The sequence below is a fragment of the Cygnus atratus genome, chromosome 3, assembly GCF_013377495.2.
Source record: "Cygnus atratus isolate AKBS03 ecotype Queensland, Australia chromosome 3, CAtr_DNAZoo_HiC_assembly, whole genome shotgun sequence".
In the NCBI taxonomy this organism is placed as follows: Eukaryota; Metazoa; Chordata; class Aves; order Anseriformes; family Anatidae; genus Cygnus; species Cygnus atratus.
Genome location: NC_066364.1, coordinates 77,782,371 through 77,800,760, shown reverse-complemented (window position 1 = coordinate 77,800,760; position 18,390 = coordinate 77,782,371). Strand labels below are relative to the sequence as shown.

At 52.1% G+C, this 18,390-nt stretch overlaps 1 protein-coding gene across 2 annotated transcripts in view; it reads right to left on the bottom strand.

Annotated features, from left to right (window-relative positions):
- The window catches only part of CCSAP (centriole, cilia and spindle associated protein), a 31,647-nt gene extending 26,320 nt beyond the window's left edge, over window positions 1-5,327 (bottom strand). For both annotated transcript variants that reach the window (XM_035538578.2, XM_035538577.2), the window contains exon 1: window positions 4,979-5,327. In XM_035538578.2, coding sequence (XP_035394471.1) covers window positions 4,979-5,264 — 286 coding nt within the window. In that variant the 5' untranslated portion in view covers window positions 5,265-5,327. The remainder of the gene's footprint in view (window positions 1-4,978) is intronic.
- Between the last annotated feature and the right edge of the window lie 13,063 nt (window positions 5,328-18,390).

Genomic DNA, 18,390 nt, shown 5'->3' with positions numbered 1-18,390 from the left:
AGAAGTAGCCAGCAACACGGCAGCGTTCAGAGTTCAACTGAGTGCCCCTACAGAACAGCCAAGGAAAGCAGCCGGTGCCAGAGGAGTGACAGAATGGGAGCAACGAGTGGCCAGAGGAATTTTACATACCTAAATATCAGACAAGGTTTCAGTCACAGCCAAGGCTGGATAGAAGTGAGCAGCAATGACCTCAGTGCTGTAAAACACCTACTTTGCATGGCATCCTGCTCTCTAGGGCACAGCTTCACCACTGACAAGACCGCGCATGCATCCCAGCTGCAACAGGCAGCACAGAAACATACCCTTGCCAAAGTCTGTTATCTACAAGTTTCTCTACAGTGCCTGCTCTTAAAAAAGGACTGGCTCAGTCCCCTTCTGTATACAAGGGGCTGTATCAAAAGGAGGAACTGTTTTGAGCACGTCAGTGACATTTCAGAGAAAAACACAGTGAAGGGGGGACATATTGCTGTCAAATATGAATTGAGTCATTTGGGGCAGGATGGAATGGCTTCCTTCACAGGAAAACTGCACCTTCCTTCTCTGCAGGAGAGCACAACAACACGGGAGTTCACAAGCCACAGAAGATGGCATTTAGAGTCTCCAAAATAAAGGGAAGTGGGGTCTCTGCAATCACATCAGTAGCCTTACTTCAAAGCAACAGATGAGCCTGGATACTGCTCACTCAGATACAGTCCCAGCTGGTGCAGAAATGACGAAGCCAGCTTGTCCCAAAATAGCTATAAAAGCATATGAGTAAATGGCACGCAGAATCCTGCTCAGTCTTGCAGTAAACGCTGTATGCCAGAGCATACTATGGCACCTTGTGTGCACCTCCTATTAGAGCAGATATTTTAATGAATTCACTCCTACAGCTCATTTATATAAACTCAGTTTGTGAAGGTACAAGGCTGATGTCTTCATCAGACATCTAAATCTCATTTAAAACTACAGCACATATCCCAGCAATTTCGTGAGGCACCCCTGTTGCAGGAAGGCAGCAGCTGACAGCAGGGAAGGAGCAGACCCAGCCACTCGGGCAGCCCAGCCACCAGCAGCAGCAGCCATCTCCTCGCCCTGCAGCACGGCAGCTCCGGCAGGCACTGCTGAACGCATGCTGCAAATAGAACAGGAAACTCAGAACCGACTGGCTGCAGCATTACAGGGATTAGCCAGGACAGGGAAAAAGCTAGGAACAGTTTCGAACTGCACCGTGGATGCTAAGCAGAGCACACTGGACAGGAGGGGATTAAGTGCTTAGCAGCAAAACAAGGCTGCCAGGCCCACCCAACAGGGCAGTTGAAAGCTCCAGCCCAGAAAAGGTCACTTAAGTCCTCCTGCATCGCCCAACTTGCATAACAGCTCCCCTCCGCTGCCCCAATGTGAGTTGGTGGAGCTTTTCTCCCTCCCACAGCACTGCAAGCTCTACCGGGCTGACAAGAATCCCATTTCAAAGGTACTTCCAGCAAGTCAGCAGAGCCAACAGCCTTCCTATTAGACCCACAAGTCCCCAGGGACCAACGCTACCATCTGTGTGGGATGTCTGCCCCATACAGGGCTACCTCAGGTTCAGACGTGTTTTGTACCACAGCAGGAAACTCTGGGTTCTGCCCCCAAGTTGTCTTTGGAGCTCCCCTGTTCAGATGCAGCACTGAAGCCCGGGCTTGAAAGGTGCCTGCTCTGGGAAGCCTCCTGCACACCAGCCACTTAAGCACAAACACCCCCAAGCAAGGCAGGTCTCCAGGGCATCTTGAGGGGGGCACGTATTCAGTTGTGGCTATGAATGACTACCACAGCTGGGTAGAAAACTGGCTTGACTTGATGGCAAAGCTTGTTTCCAGCCAAAAGACACTCAAGTGACTGGATCACAGTACTGTAACCCCCTAAGCTGACACTGTTACCTTCTTCCCCCACCACCAGTTGCTCCTCCCCATGCACATAAGCCTGCAAATACACCTGCAACATCATGACATGCAAGTCCGGGGAAGGAGTTTGCAATCAGATCTTCTACTGAGCTGCACAAATCCAGGTCAGACTACTGTGTGGCAACTGCTTTGACACCAGTTTGTCACTGCTGTCATTTCAGACCTCTGTACAGGAGTGCTGAAGGCAAAAATCACAATAAGGATGGAAAGATGGCTTAATCCTGGATGCGTGTGCAGCAGTATCATCCCACAAACATGTTTGCCTGCAGTGCAGCTGCCAAGAGCTCCTGTCTTTCACTTACCAGCCCACAGGGTTCTGTTGACAGGTCCGAGGATGCGTCAACTGAACCAGCTGATTTAGGTCAAGATTTCTTTGGATTATGTTTAACACACACCCATGCCTGGACATGTTCTACAGAGCAGTCCCACCAACAGTGTCGCAAGTGAAGAGGCAGAAGGAATTATGCCAAAATTGCCACTCAGTGCACCTTAGTATCACTCAGCTACCACTTGAGCGTGAGATATATTGACAAAACGCACTTGTCCTAGTTGTCATGTCGGAGTTTCATGCTGGCAGTACTTTAGACCAACACCACTGAACCTTAAAGTCAAGCAGTGCTGGTTTTTGCAGCTTTCAGTGCTCCCTCATGGGTAGGGGCTGTGTGAAGAACAGGTAATTCTGTTTCTACTAGAGAAAAAACACTGCATGTGGTAGTATTCAGATATTCAGCAACATTACTGCTGGCCAGACGTACTTTGCCACAACCACTTCAGATACCACTTAGCCAGAAATCCGCTTCCCCCCAGAACAGAGGGAAGCAGCAGTAGCCAGGTAACAACCAGGATGCTGCAGCGCGTAGGTGGATGTCAGATGCGAAAGACAAAAGATGTCACTGACATGAGCATACTCAGCTGCCCCCACAGCACTTTAGCATAATTAAGCTCCTCCAGAAAAAAAAAAAGCAGTTGAATAATGCAAGATTCATAGGGTGGCAGTTTGTATGTTATCTCCTCTGCACTTTTTAATTAGTCAGTCACTAAAAAGAAAAACACATCTTTAATTGCCTAATATTGAATGAGTCACTTGCTTTCTGATTGTACAGTAAGCTATACACTGATATAATTTTCCACTTAATTCAGCTGCCTAAGCAGAGTTGTTCTCAGACCTTTTACTAAGGCTCTTAAATGCCTGCAAGAAAATATATTTATACTGTCACTTTGCAAAGAAGTAAAGATTAGGTATAGATTTTTCTCCTATTCTAAATGGGAAGAAGCTAAGAGAAGATGAGCTATTTTCTTAGAGCAGCCATGGCAAAGTTCCACCAGCTACAGGCACAGCTGCCCAAAAGCTGCCCTGGGCAGGCTGGCATTGCTCTGCAGCCCCTTTGCCACTAAGGCGAGGAGACAACCATGCACACACAAGACAGACGCACCCTCACTGGCCGCAGAAAACAGCTGTATGAGCAGCAGCACATCTGCAGCTACCAAGATTTTACCTGCTGCCAGAGCAGATTCAACTGGAATCAAGCCACCAAGGAAGTCAGCCTGGTGTCTTCCAGAGACAGCCACGGAGGGCAGCAGGAGGGCCGAGGACTGAACAGCATCCCCACACACAGCCTCAAGCCTCACCAGCTGCCAGTCAGCCTGGGTCACAGCAAGCTACCTGCTGTACCCCACTGGTTTGATACACAGAATGAGATCCTGTTCCCTACCACATCCACCCAGGATTGGCATGTGTTCAAACCACATCAGGAAAGGCAGAAACCCCAAGGTCTGAGTGCAACCCCAACTGCTTCTAGCACTCCCCTCACTAGAAACCAAGCCTATATATAGACCACCCTAACAGAGCACATCTTTTCCTACACTGCCATTCCCTGCTCCTTCATCAGAGTGAGATTCCTTAGTGCTGCTTCTCAGAGTTGCTACATACTTGCTTCTTCCACACATACCCTGCAATACCACTTTCCTCAAGGCACTACAAAATACTACTTGTGGAAAGCAAGATCAGACCCACTAATACTGTTACATTCTGGTTACCTGGGGTGCTTTCATCACTGCATGGCAATGGAGAGGTAGAGAGCTTTACCTGGACAGGCAGCAGCAAAGAACACCTCCACCAACCCAGACAGGCCATGTTCTTAAGAGCATCCATGACCATTCCTGACGCCTTGCCATTTTCCCCCAACATGGAATAACCATGTTTCAGCTCAACAGCATCTTAGTACACCTGAATGACCAGACGGGGGTAGCACACAGACCCATGCCACTGTGAGGTTACAAAACTCTGTACCACTTCCAGGCAGTGAAACACCAGTCCTCCTGAAGAGGAAATAGCTAACAGAGCTAAAGCTAACGTGGTATTCTTAAGGACAGTGAATGCAGCTGAGCTGTGACCATCAGAGTACTCTGTGCTCTAGTACTCTGTCATTCTGGTAAGCTCAGACCCCAAGGGACATCAAGACAGACGATGTGATCCCCCAGACGATGTGATCGAACCCCAGAACTAACCCCCCAGCAGCGTAAGGCTTAACTCCCCACTCCCCTGCTACTGCAGCAGAGGCAGACAGGTGATTCTAAATACGCTGCAAAACACCAGTCAGTGGCTGCCGGATAAAGTTTTATTTCATTATAGGTAAGGAAAGGTACTTTATGGGATTAAAAATTAATCGTTTTGAGAGGCTGATGACAACTTTACCTGTCTGCCCATGCCACAAAGTTGATTTCTGGGGAGTCGGAAGGTGACGTATGCTAGCAAGGAGCACAGCACGACCGGCTCTGCACCTGCTACAGACCCAGGACCCCAAAGGCCAGACCCAGGGCAGCCATCACACCGCACGCACGGGGCGCTGCTGCTGCGGCTTATATAAGCGCCGCGATGCGCGGCTCCATGGCAACGCTTTACATAAGCGGCCGTGAGTCAGGATGCCCGCTTCCACAGCTCCCCCGGTACCGCCTCCCGCACCGCCGCCACCCGCCGCCGTTGGGGCGGCCGTTAACGGCCGGTGCCCCCCCCCCCCCCACCCCCAAACACCCCACCACGCCGCCCCCGCTCCTACCGGTGCCGTCCCGTCCCGCCTCGCCGCCCGCCTCCCCCTCCTCGTGCGCCGGCGGGGGGGGGCTGCCGGCAGCCGGCGGCGGCGGCGAGGGGGAGCCGGCGGTGCTGGCGCCGCTGCCGCCCTGCTGCCAGCCGTCCCACAGCCAGGGCCGGTGCGCCTGCTCCAGCAGGCGGCGGCTGAGGCGGTAGCGCAGCAGCTCCAGGTAGCAGGCGCCGCACGCGTCCCACTGGGGCTCCGTGAAGCGCTTCATGTACTCCGTCTTCACGCGCCGCGCCGGCACCACCATGGCGGGGCCGTCGCCGGGGGGCCGGGGGGCCGCCAGCCGCCGCCACGCCGCGCCGCCACCGGGCGAGCCCCGCCCCGCCCGCTGCAACGTTTAAACCCAAACGGCCCCGCACCGCACCGCCCCCGCCCGCGGAGAGCCAATCGCAGCGCCGGGATCCCGCCGCTGTGTGACGGCACGGGGGCGGCCACGGGCCGAGCGCCCAGCCCGCCCCTCCGCTGTGCCAGCCCCGTGCCGTGCCGTGCCCCCGGGCCCTGTCGCTGTCCCCGGAGAGCAGAGCTCAGCGCCTGCCCCTCCGCTCCCCTCCTGAGGGAGCTGCAGGCCGCCACGAGGCCTCCCCTCGGCCTGCTCCGCTCGGGGCTGAGCAAACGCAGTCACCGCAAGCGCTCCTCACGCCTCCCCCCCAGACCTCGCCGTCCTCACAGCCCTCCCTCGGGCGCTCTGGCAGCCCGATGCCCGCTGCGCCACCCTGAGGCGCCCAGCGCCCCATGCCGGGCACGGAGGCACGAAGCGCACCCCGCAGCCCCGCTCGGACGCGGGGGGGCACTGACGGCCTTCCAGAAAGCCGTGTGGGAGGGAGGCGCCTTGTGTCTGTCTGTAGCACGGGGACGAGCGGTGGTTTCTCCCCCTTGCCTTGCTGTGGTGAGGGGCCGGCCTGCCTGAACCAGCACAAAACCAACGCAAGTTAGAAAATTGGAGCTAGCACAGGCGCCCACGATTAAAAGTGCTCAATCCTAACCCAGGCGCTGGTGGCTCCAGCACAGCCAGCAAAACCACACCGTTTGCATTTAACCCATGCTGGTTATCCCCCTGAGGGCTCCAGTGGGTGTCACCATTGCCTCCCCCTGCCACCCAGCCGTGCACTTAGCTCCACCGTCCAAATTTCCTGGGAAATAGCAGGGGAGGTTTGTGTACGAGTGACCATCACCAAAAACATCCCTAGAGGAGGCTGCCAGAGCTGCCCAACGGGAGAGCAGATGACTTCCTAATAAACCACAACTTCTTACTCTGAAAGTCTGCTCAGTCTGTATGGTCAGACAACATTTATGGATTTCATATTTGTGGGCATGGCAGCATTTGTTTCATATCTAGAAACTGTAATTTTGTACAAAATGGCATTCTGAGCCAGACACAAAGCATTACCTTGTCAGCTGGGATTATGGAAAGGCTGCTGTCATTCCCAGGGGTCAGTTCAGAGCAACGTGTGTGGACTGCTTTTCCTTCTCAAAAAGACCGTCCCCAGTTTAGGCAGGCACGGCAATATCTGAGGTCCGTGGACACTCCAGTCAATGGCTTCCTTTCCCAACAGCAAGGAAAGGATTCACATGCTGCAGAGCCATACTTTTCCTGGGGTGCCCACAAGCCTGCCTCCTAGCCATTAACGTGTGCCTCAGCCTTCATACACGAAACACCAGAACCAACACCAGCACCAGCTTGGCATGTAGTCCGCCAGCTCCCATCTTCTGCATTTTCTCCCCAGACTCTGCACTCCTCAGAGCAGATAACTACTCTTCATATCGGCCTGCAAGATGTCAGCACATCATAAACAATGCAGGATTGTTGTTAGCTGCCCCTGCCCCTCCCTCCATTGTACCAGGCTTGTTCTAGGGCCATATTCCCTTGCTGGCATGAAAACAAGCACCCAGACACGTGTGCTATGAGGTAAGCCGTGTCCTCATGCTCCTGCCGCGGTTTCAGCACATCCCTTTCATCCCTTGTACACACACCCTGCGGTGATGGGCAGATTGGCCGCAGACAGACTTGGGGAAATAACCGGGGACAATTTGTATAAAAAGACCTGTAACAGAAGATTGTGGAGACACCCAACAACACTGATGCCAAAAGCCACACCTTACTCAAGGCACATTCTGCACAGCTTGCCACTATCAATCTTCAGGCCTTAGCAGTGCAGGAGCCACCAGGCAATAGGGCCCAACGTCCTTCCAGGCCAGCCCCCATCCGAAACCAGCCCTGGAGCGCATTCAGGGGCTCTGGGGGAGGATGCTGAGCCTGTGCTGGGTGAAGGAGGTGAAGGACTACTCTTCCTAGAGCTAGAGCCGGACAGCTCCATGTGCACCAGCCAGGGATCACTCTCAGTCCTCAGCACAGCAGCTCTGGATGATCTCAGTGTAGCTATATAAACATTTACTTTTTTAATCCTAACAAGTTTTGGCTTCAATACCTCAGGGCAGAGACCTCCATGGGCTGAGAGTAGCCAGTCATTAAGTAACTGCAGCTCCACAGATGCCTGAATGAGGAACTACAATATTTATGAGTCTGAGAATTTCCTCCCTTACAAATTTTGCTGTTTTTTTTTTCCTTCATTAAAAAACTAAGTAAAGACACCATTGAAACCAAAACAGAAATTTGAAACCTGCTTTTAAATCCCTTTTCCCCCAAGGATCTTATTTCTGCCTCTTAATCCTTATTATTGTTCTCCTGCAGGTAGCAAGCCAGGTGGCCAGGTAAGTCAGGAGTTTCACACCAGACCGATGGCAGAGCTGGAACCAAGCCCCAGAGTCCTGATTTCTTCCACCTCTCCGTGGCAGTGGGCGCCAGGGGAGGAGAGCAGCCAGTCTGTATGTAGCAGGGCTGGAAAATTACATGTCAACAGAGCTTTCACATCAGCAGGCTGACTCCCAGCCGAAACAGGAGCAGTCGTCATCTGAAATGGGGCTGCTGAGAGATCTCTTGGGTAAAGTCTGACGGAGAGAAAACACAGGGAAAAGAAAGATGCATTTTCTTATAAATAAATGTACTTTGTAAAGTATTTAAAGTATTAAATTTAACTTTTTGAAGTACTTAACAGCATGAAATCCAAATCAGCAAGACTTTCCCTGCCAGAGAAAGAAAATAAAACTATGACGCAGGCTTCCTAGCTCTGTATCTGGTGAAATTCTGCCAAGTCCTGGGGGTGGCTGTCCCAGCCACCTCACAAAAGAAGCCCCCACGCTGTTCACAGAAGCCTGGTTAATCCAGCAGATGCAGGGGCTTTGGTTTCATGGGCTATTATCCCTTTTAGGTTTGTACCAGCTGCCCACAGAATAAAGCCATCACAGAGAAGGGTCGGAAACCCCAGTGGCTCCCCTGCAGAGCATCCCCCAGGCTGAGGGGCTCTCCAGAACCAGGTACCATCGAATTAAACACTGAGTCGGAAGCTCTGAGGGTGTAAATCACCACACGTGGAGTGGCAGAGTCCAACGCAGTGAATTGCAATTTGTGCAAGGCGTTTTCGAGCTCGTGGTCCCAGGAACACCTGTAGGAGGCCACTTCAAGGAGCCAAGGCAGCAGACAGCCCGTGTGCATCCGTTCAGGGAGAGGCAAGTGGTGCAGAAGTCTCTGAGCCCACACACTTTCCCAAGCACCAAACTGATGGGTATTAATACGTGGAAAATAAATCAATGATTGAAAAATAATAATAATTTTATTGTCCCCACCCTGGTAACAGTGGGTCTTTGGCACAGAATAAATCTCACCCCAGTGCAAACTCCATTTATGGGCCTCAGTGGCAAGACCATGCACTTGAAGACTGCCCATCACAGCCTGCCGCAGCCACCCACAGTTCTTCTGAAGCACCTCCAGCACCGTTACGAGCTCTTCCCCCTGGAAGCACAGGAAGGAGAGCAGCGGCAGAGGACCTGCTCAGGTCCAGCCTCAAATCAAACACGCGAGGGCTCAGCTGCCGCTTGTAAAATTGCCCATGGGCAGAAGAAAGGAAGGGGGAAACCGAGGACAGGAAAGCGAAGGGAGCTTCGGAAGCAGGAGCAGCACGCTGGGGGCAGGGTGACGGCTCCCCCTTCCCTCCCTGCTGCCTCTTCGCTTGTTGTCACCTCCACCTAATGGGGAAGAGCGTCGGCGGGGAGGATTAGCGGCTGGCCGCTGATCCCGAGTGGCCACGATGCCCTGGGCACGCATCTCGCCCGCTGCTCGCTGCGCCCTTCTCTGCTGCCCTGGCTACGTCTTTAAGCCAGCATAGGGGGGACCTCGCGGAGAGCCCTGCTGGGGGGAGCCAGGGGGGCACGCGGCCGGGGTTTGGTGAGCGGTGTCCCTAATATGGGCTCAGCCGCGCTGACTGGCTGGGGGCTCCCGCGGGAGGAATGCAGCCCCTTATAAAAGCCCCCACGAAGGCAAACCCTCCTGGGTTTTAGCGGGGAGAGAGCGAGGCGGGCTCGATATGGGAATTTTGCCTGCCTCCTGGAGATTGTCCAGGCTCTCTTGGGTTTCACGCGGTGCGCAGTGGCTGCCTGGGCTGGGTAAGACCCGACAGTGACCGGGACGTGGTGAGCATCAGCAGGAAAAGCCAGTTTTCATGCAGCGTTGCTTGGGGAGGGGACAGCTGCCCCCAGCCAGCCCCCTGCCCTGAGCTCCCTGCTCCACTCCAGCCACAGAAGCAGCACGGCCACGCTGGACTCCCAGCCTATGCTCTGTTCTGACTGCTTCTCAGTTAAATCCTTGCTTTATTACGCCTCCCAGCTTTGTTCTGCTCCTAGTTTCTGTCTTCTGCTGCTGGCAAAACTGAAAAAAAAAAGACAGAGGAAAAGAAGTCCCCCACAAAGTCTCCGTCTCTGCAGAAGTGAGCACTCAGGCAAGAAGCTTTGTCCCCCTCCGTGTGCCCTTCCCCTGTGGCGGGGAGGGGGCTCTCTGAATTTGTCCCTCTTTGCATTTCCCACATCTGTCAGCTTGCCTGCCCCTTCCCTCCTCCCGCCTTTCCCCCTCAAGCACTGAAGATTCAGCAGCAGCCTCCCCAGAGCGTGCAGGCCACTGCCATGGTGCCAGCCCCTTCCTCCAGCAACCCCAGCTGCTCCCCGCCGTGGCAGGACCCACAGCACCACTGCTTTGTTTCTGTGTCTTCTACATCCACCCAAGTGTTACATTCATCCCCTTATCCCATCCGCATCCCAAACAGCCCCCCCAGCCCCACAAGCTGTGGGTCCACACCCGGCTGTTCTCTCGGGCACGTGCACAGCTCCTCCTGCACAGGACACGCTCCCTGCGACGCCCCAGGAAGCAAATGGTAAGAAAGGCGGACGCTTGGAGTAATGCACGTGCTGGTACCTGCTGGGATGCCTGCACCAAACGTGGTGCCACCACCCCGCACGGCTGACATTAAGAAGTGGCAGGAAAGATGGTGCTCCTCTGAACAAACCATCCCAGCACTGAGGTAAAAAAAAAAAAACACATGAAGAAAAAAAGCAATGGAAAGTGTTTTACCCATTCCAGAGACCAAGTCCCTGTTTTGCTGAGAAATACAAAAAGGATCGCTAGCTGCTGACCGTGCCCCGGGGCAGCCACCGCCCCGGCAGTGGCGGAGAGAGCCATAAACGTGCGAGCAAACATGTTGTAGCGCCCAGTTTAGAACACGGCACGTAGATGGCGAATGCACTCCTGGTGAAATAATACTTCGGAGGGGAGCTAGCCCAGATAGCAATAGTTAAAAAAAAAAAATAAAACTGCCTTGAACAGAATGTCACCACTGCGAAGGCATTTTCTCAGGTCTCACACAGGAGTATGAGAATGGAAATGCATGAAAAGCATGGCACACCTCTAAATGGACATGAAACGAGCCATCAGCGGGGGGGGGGGGGGGGGGGGATTTATTTTTAACCCCTCGGAACCTGCGGATGTGCAAATCCCATCTGTGCAAGTTTCTGCAGCTAGCGAGACGCACGTAATCGGCCACTTGGCTATCAGGCTGGAAAATGTCAGTGCAGTCAGGGTTAATTTAGCCTCCAGATAGGAGGGAGATTAAAGTCTTAGGGTGTCTCTTCCTTTGGCTTCCTAGCAATCCCGGCCAGCAGCCTGAACGCACACACATGTGCTAAGCGCTGCCGACCGCACACCAGCTTTGCAGTTTGGGCAGAGCCTGGCCCGGCTCTCTCAGACTCTGCTCCAAGCAGGATGAAGCTGGTACAGCTGTGGGGCTCAGCCCCTCCATCAGCACCGCAGCACTGAGTGCCAGCCCTTGCACATGGGCAGCAGGCAGCATGGACCCACAGCTCTGGGTTTGCTCCATCCCCAAAACTGTCTGCAGCCCCTCACGCCACTCAGCATTTAATTGGAGATTTCCCATCGGGTCTTAAAGGCTTCCTGGAGGATTGCTGCTCAGCAAAGCACAGTGCCTGTTTTAAATACAGAAAAGCAATCATTACAGTGAGTTTCTCCGGTTTAAATGGTTAGCACATTTGTCTCTGGATGCCTGTTTGTCCTCTCCAGTACTCTTTATCCTAAAATCCTCCAGCAAAGTAGCCTTCTTACAAGGGCAGTCACCAAAAAGTCCAGCCACTCTCAAACGGCAGCTACAGACACAGCAGCATCCTTACAAAAATGATATTTCAAATCTGCGATCGTCCAGGTCGGTGCTGGGATTTTGATTTTCAGAGGAAGGAGACCAAGCACAGCCGTGCACCTGGCAGCAAAAGCCAGCATTTGAAGCACCGCATCCCCCCGGAGCACCAGCAATTATCTCCAGAACGGTTTTGACAAATGGGTGTCCTTGAAAAAAAACGCGCACCACTTGTGAGCGCCTCCCTCAGAGAGCGTTGACATCCGCGTGCGTTGTTTATAATGGATTATCTACTCGGCACGAGGGACCTGTTGGCTCTGGAGAGTGCTGTACGGACGACTTTCATCTCCCGAGCTCACTGGTTTCCATCCAGAACCAGCTGCCAGCGAACCAAACCCCACACAGGTCATGCCCCGAGTGCACGGCGGCATGGGGCAGGGGGCAGGCAGCTGCCCCCCTTGTCCCCAGTGCCCCGCACAAAGCCAGCATTGGTTCTGCTCTCAGGGAAGCTGGGCACCAGCTATGCACTCGCTGAGAGGACAGTGACTGTTTTGCTAGCAGTTGCTGACCAGACAGGTGGCTTTATGCTGGAGAGAGAAAAGAGGGATTTGGGGACTTGGTGTGGTGCTCCCAGTGCTCCCACAGCCGGGCAGGCATCCCTGCCTTCCCCACACTGCCGTTCCCACCACCCACTTGAGGGCTGAGCCGCCTCTTCCTCAGGCTGGGAAATACCTGTTCATTTGCAGTGGCACCATTCAGCTTGGCCAGCCTCACGTGCCTGCTCCTTGCACTCTCCTAACAGGGCTCAGAGCTCTCTGCCCCAAGAAGGAGCTCTGCAGATGATGCTGGACAAACACTACTGCGCCCTGCCTTGCTATGCTGGGCCAGAGAGAAATTGCCTTTCTTTATAGTCCTTCAGCATCAGACAATGTCCACCAAAGAGCAGTTAACTCCGTGCGACATGCAGAAAAAGGCAAACAGGAATAAAATCAGTCAGTTCCATCACAAATGTCTTGCAGCTCTGCTTTCCAAGGAAGATTATGAACATGCCACACTTGCCTACATTGATACTCTTAATTTTACAGCCATGGAAGATGGGCAGGTAGGTCTCCCCGTCATGCCGGTGGACAGGATCAAGGGCACGCAAACCCCAGATTCTCCCCACCCATGTCCCAGGGGACAGGTTTAGCCAAGAAATAAAAGCAGGAGACACCATTAATATAGCAAACAGTGAGCACCCTCCTTTCCCGAGACGTGGCAGCTGGGCAAAGGCAGGGCTCCGTGGTCAACAGGCAGAGGGGCGCTGAGCCTGGCCACTTGTGTGTGCCCACACCCAGCCCTGGCCTCTTGTTTGCCCGGTCCACCAGCAGACTAGAAGGCCACCACTTAAAAATGACCAAAAGGGAAAAAGATGATCGTGCACTCATCCAAAAAACTCCTTAAAAACTCTTTGAATGCCTTTGTCCCTCTTTGCCCTTTGCCTGTGGAAAGTTGACAGGCAGAAAGGGTCAGGATCCTTTTACTGTATCCCAGTGGGCTGGAAATGGTTTTTTGGTTTCTGGTGGAGAAACTACAATGCCAGGCATCTGACAAATGCTACAGAGAAACAATCCTTCAATTCCTTCAATGTGCTACCAAGCTTTCCTTTGTGAATAAGTTATTTACTCCTAACTCATCGAGGTTTCCTGTCAAGAAAGGTACAAAACCATTTAAATAAAAATATTTTGGACAGAGCCAAACAGCAGATCATGGCCTGGAAATTCGCTGTAGGAGAACAACCCTAAAACCCTTATATTTGCTTATTTATCTATGAAAGCTGATCTAAAAATAATAATAAATAATAATAACTCAATAGATAAGCCAACTCAAAGCCTTAATTTATTTTGTCATTTAAATCAAAAAATCTTTCTGGAAAATCCATTTTCCCATCATTTTTTTTTAGATTTTTCATCTCCCCAGTCACCTTTGTCCCTTCACCTCAATTTCTTTAAATTCTTTAAAGTGTCTGGATGTTAAGATCATGGTGACTTCACCTTACGGCAGCCTGCTTACCCTTCCAGTCCCAATGCCATCTCTCCATGTTCTGTGTAAAAAAAGAGTCGGAGAAATTGGTGGGAAAGTGTCTGACAGGATATGAAGTGCAGTGTTCCCAAAATACCGCTGGGTAATACCAGGGGGCTGGGTTTGAAGCCCCCTGGCTCTGCTGGTCTTTGCCCACCCTGCGCCCAGCAGGCCGAAGCCGGCGGCTCCTGGGCCTCGCCGGGGCCTCCACGCGTGCCAAGATTGCTGTGCCCTCCCCAGCTCCCCTTGCTCCTCTCAATTATTCCCTGCGTCCCATAGTACGCCCCCAGAATCCCTTCCACAATTTGGAAGGGTTATTTAGCGAGTCAGATATAGCAAGGCATGAATTTATAAATAGAGAGGGGCATGGCTGGGGACTGTGCAACGTGACTCACAACTCAAACTGACAGCGAAGAACTTATCAGACATTTGCTTTAAATATTCATTTAGCAACACCAACCCCTGCTCATGGTTACACTTACCATATAAAAACACCGTGCCCATATGCGGCCGTTATATCTACGGCCATTTCTCCAAAACAGGCCGCTCGCCTCTTGCTGGCCAGAGACAAACCGGGGTCTCAAAGGGAAATGCCTCCTCAGGCCTGCGGCCGCCCTCGCACCCAGAGCCCTACCTCGGCACGGCCAGGGCAAAGCCGATGTGACTGCTGAGGGTATCAGCCCCTACGGTTGTGTCATGACACACTTTTCTCCTTAAATGCTTTTTTTCTACACATGTATCTTATTTGCTAAAGCTGCTGCTTCTGAGGAATATCTGCACTCCAGACTTAGGCCTCGCTGCTACTGATTTCCTTCTATACCTCGCATCTCTTCCTCAGTTCAGACTGATTCTTCCACACAAAATTGTGAAAAATAGGTGTCAATCATGAAATCAGCAATGCAAAACCCTGCAGAACAGGCAATAGATTAAATACATACACTTTACAATTTTCAGGAAAAAAGAATAAATATATATACATATTTTAATCTTTTACTTCCAACCAATCACTTAATCTCCTCAAGCCATTTTTCTGGACTTACAGAAATAAAATTAATTGTTCTCTCTTTCTTCTTTTTGGATTTCTCATGTTATTGCCTTAATTGTTATGCCTTTGTTTCTTAATCTGGGACCTGATCATGCAAACACTTAAACCAAATCCTTTGTCCTCTCAGTGGCTTCAGTGAGGATCACTTGCATAAGTCAATTCCAGCATGTTTGCCAAGAGTTAAACCAAGGGCTTGTCTAACTCGGTGTCTGAGACCTGGTAAATGGGCTGAAATTTTGCTGCAAGGTGTGATCAGCCAAATCTAACCTGCACAGATGGTCGAAATTAAGTGCAATGCAGCCCCTGGGAGCCTGTATTAATTTGTATTAATCTTGGAGCACATCATTAATGCAATCATCTCAGATGATCCCATACGATCACCCCAGCTCCCTTCTCCTCCTTCCATGGCCACCCCTCCATGTCCACTGCTTCCACTGCTTGCTCTGTCCCTGCCTGGAGCCCCCTGCCCCGGCAAGAGCACTCTCCACGCCATGTGCTGACCCTGCAGTATTTTCCGTGTTATTCTTTGCTCTCCCCTCTCAGCAACCTACTCCTTTTATTTTTAAACAATGATGCACGTCCAGCAGGTGTGCTCCATGGGCTGCCTGCACTTCTGTTTCAGCCTTTGCACATGCAAGCTGCAGACTGTAAAGAAACCCACCATTGCCAGTTTGGGCAGAGCTACACTTGGTTTCTGGAGCCTGGTCAGGATTTGACAGGAGTTATCACAGTGGTTGAGGCTGGCAGGGACCTCTGGAGCCCACCTGGCCCAACCCCTGCCCCAGCAGGGCCACCCAGGGCAGGCTGCCCAGGGCCACGTCCAGGCGGCTTTTGGAGATCTCCCAGGAGGAGACCCCACAGCCTCTCTGGGCAGCCTGTGCCAGGGCTCTGTTATCCCCACAGCACAAAAGTGATGCTTGGTGTTCAGAGCCATGGCACAACGTCACCGTGGTGGTGTTTCAGGTTGCTGGTGCCTCCTGCCTGCAGCAGGAGAGCGGAGGCAGAGCGGCACAGCCGGTGGTGTCAGCACCGCTGGTGGCCACTGCAGCCTCCGGGCTGCAGCCACACTTGGAAGACTTTCAGATTTCAAGACTTTCTCTGGTATTTGTGCCAGGAAACTGGACTGCATGACTTTCAGAGCTAAATTTAGGATCCCAAGTATTTCCCATTCCCCAAACACCTTCTATGACAACACCTCAAAACCCTCCATGAACACTAGCTGTTCCTCATCATCTTCCTCTGAGACAGAAAACAGAAAAGCCACTTTGCTGGTAACAAACAGAGCCATGACTTGTTCATGGTCATGGAGGAAAAGCGTGATGGGCTTGGGGTGGGAAAGGGAAAAGGGGAGAGAAAACCAAAGCACCCATGCAACTGCTCCCTTCATGTCATCAGGGAAACATGGTGTATCACCTGAAGCAGTGCTGCTTGAATTGGGGTGAAGCAGTACCGTCACTGGTTGGGATCAGGGCATTCTGGGAGCTTTCTGTTTTTGTTTGTTTGTTTTGTTTTCATACCCTTCAACAACAACAAAAAAGACAACTATATAGTTGGAAAGCTGGTTATTAGAATACAGGCTCAGAGTGGGGGTGTCCAGGAAAGCAGCATCCCATTCTGCAGCTTTCTGGCCACAGTTAGTGGCAATGTAAAGTAGTCTTACTTTGCACTCAGGTAGACAAAGCGACCCCTGTGTCTGGTCTGAGGGATCAGGAGGTGTCAGATGAAGGGTCACCATCTCCAGTAGCCCCTTTGCCCCGGGGGAAGACAGAGCCGCATCCCTTCACACACACCTACCTGAACCCACACTTGGGACGCTTCTGCTTCGGTGAAGCTGGGCAGCCTAAGCAAAAGCTACGAGACCAGAAGAGCCACATAGGCATGTCCATCTCCACAGGTACAGCTCAGGTCCTCATGGAAGAGCCCAGCAGTGCAGAAAGCGCTGTGGCTCCATGAGCAGGGTCGGGCACACAGGCCAGATGGCACTGGCTTTAGTCTGCTCATCCCTGAGCATGCAAGAGCCCTTTTGTAAGGCTGTCCTCCCTCTTCTCAGCTTCAAAACCTTGTTTTCCCCAGAGCAGGGAGAAGCTGCTGGAAGCTGAGAGCGAGGGAGCGGGAGACAGGGCAGGCAGGCTTGCAGGGTATTACGGGCCGCAGGGATGTGCCAAGGAGGAAAGCTGCTTCCAGGGATCTATATATACGCAGCTCTGCGAGGTGGGGTTACAGAAGAGGCTCATTCCCAGGCATTCCCTGAGCAGCCTGGGCCAGAGCAGCCTCCAGGCCACTGGCATCAGCTTCAGAGCACGGCCGGGACAAGAGCGCGCCTGGCTGCGGTCCCTGCAAGCACTTCGGGATAAGCTGCACGGGGTGGCCGGTGCTACAAGGCCCGGCATCGCTGGCCCCAGCTCTGCTTCTGGCTGTGGATTTTTGGGGCTGATGGTGAGCCCTGCATTGGGAAGGAGGAAATCCCCAGGGACATAAAATATTCCTCCAAGTGTCCGCTCACACCCATCGCACACAGTGCACAACCCCTGCGCGAGCCTGCAGTACTCCTGGCTTCCCCCGATGCACAGAGATCAGAAGCTGCTTTATTTTTCAGGTGCTGAACAGATGAAAAACGGAGTCTCCTACAGATCTGTAGCTGCTCGTTACAGGCAGCCACAGCATGGGAGATGCCTGCAGGTAGACAGGGCTGCACCACTGCTGGCAGAGCAGCACCATGCTTACCCGCTCCCTGTGCCCCCGCCTCAAACAGGGGAGTTTATCCCTGCAGTGAGCACTGGTCAGTAGGTTGTGGTCACCCTGATGTGCTCCTTTTCCAGCCCAAGGAGATGCACCATGGAAATCTATACATCTGAGCAGCTATTTCAACTGTTTTTTTTTTTTTTTTTTTAATCAAAAAAAGAGCCCGTTCCATTTAAAAACAAAGAAAGAAAGAAACCCTAGCAGGCAATGTTCCATTTGTTTATTTTTTTTTTCCTGAGGACTAACTAAATAGAAGCAGCAAATCTTTTTTCCCATAAAATACAATTGTCTGAAATTTTGAACAACTGTGTTTTGAAGGGATTCATTTTAATGTTTCAATTTCACTTTCAAAAATGAATAGTTCCACAGAACTTGTTGCTTAGGAGCATCCTGGGTGAAAATAAAAGTGATTTGCAAGCGACCTCTATTTTATCCTTTTACTAAATCTTGCCTGCAATCCCATTCTGCCATCACCCTGCCTCCCACAACACACTGGTGTCCTGCATCCTGCTTTCAGCTCTCTTTTACTCCTCCCTGGTCGGATTTAATGCTTTCCCTCTCTCAAAAGAGAGGATGCTTGTCCTTGATCCTTTGCCTCCTGCCAACAACAGAGGAGGACAATGAAATTCTTGTTAAATGCACAATGAGCACCAGACCCAGGCTGGTGTCACTGTGAATTTTCACCCATGTGAAAATGCATCTTATCTGTTTCCAAACAATCTTTTCTGTGATTTCTGAAAATCCCAAGCCCAAATAAAAGGCTAGTTCCAATTTAAATAAAGTGTTTTGTTTTGAAACCTGAAAAGGTGAGGTTTTTAGGTTGGGTTGGGTTGGGTTAGGCTGGCGCTGCTCCCCCACAGCCCCTTTTGTCGGGGGATTAGGACCCTGACTGTGATTACGGACGTGGAGGAGCCGCGCTCTTACCCCACAGCGAGCACTGTCTGATCCGCGAGGCTGCTTTTCCAACTTTTATCTGCGCTTCCAGAGCAGCCTTTTCA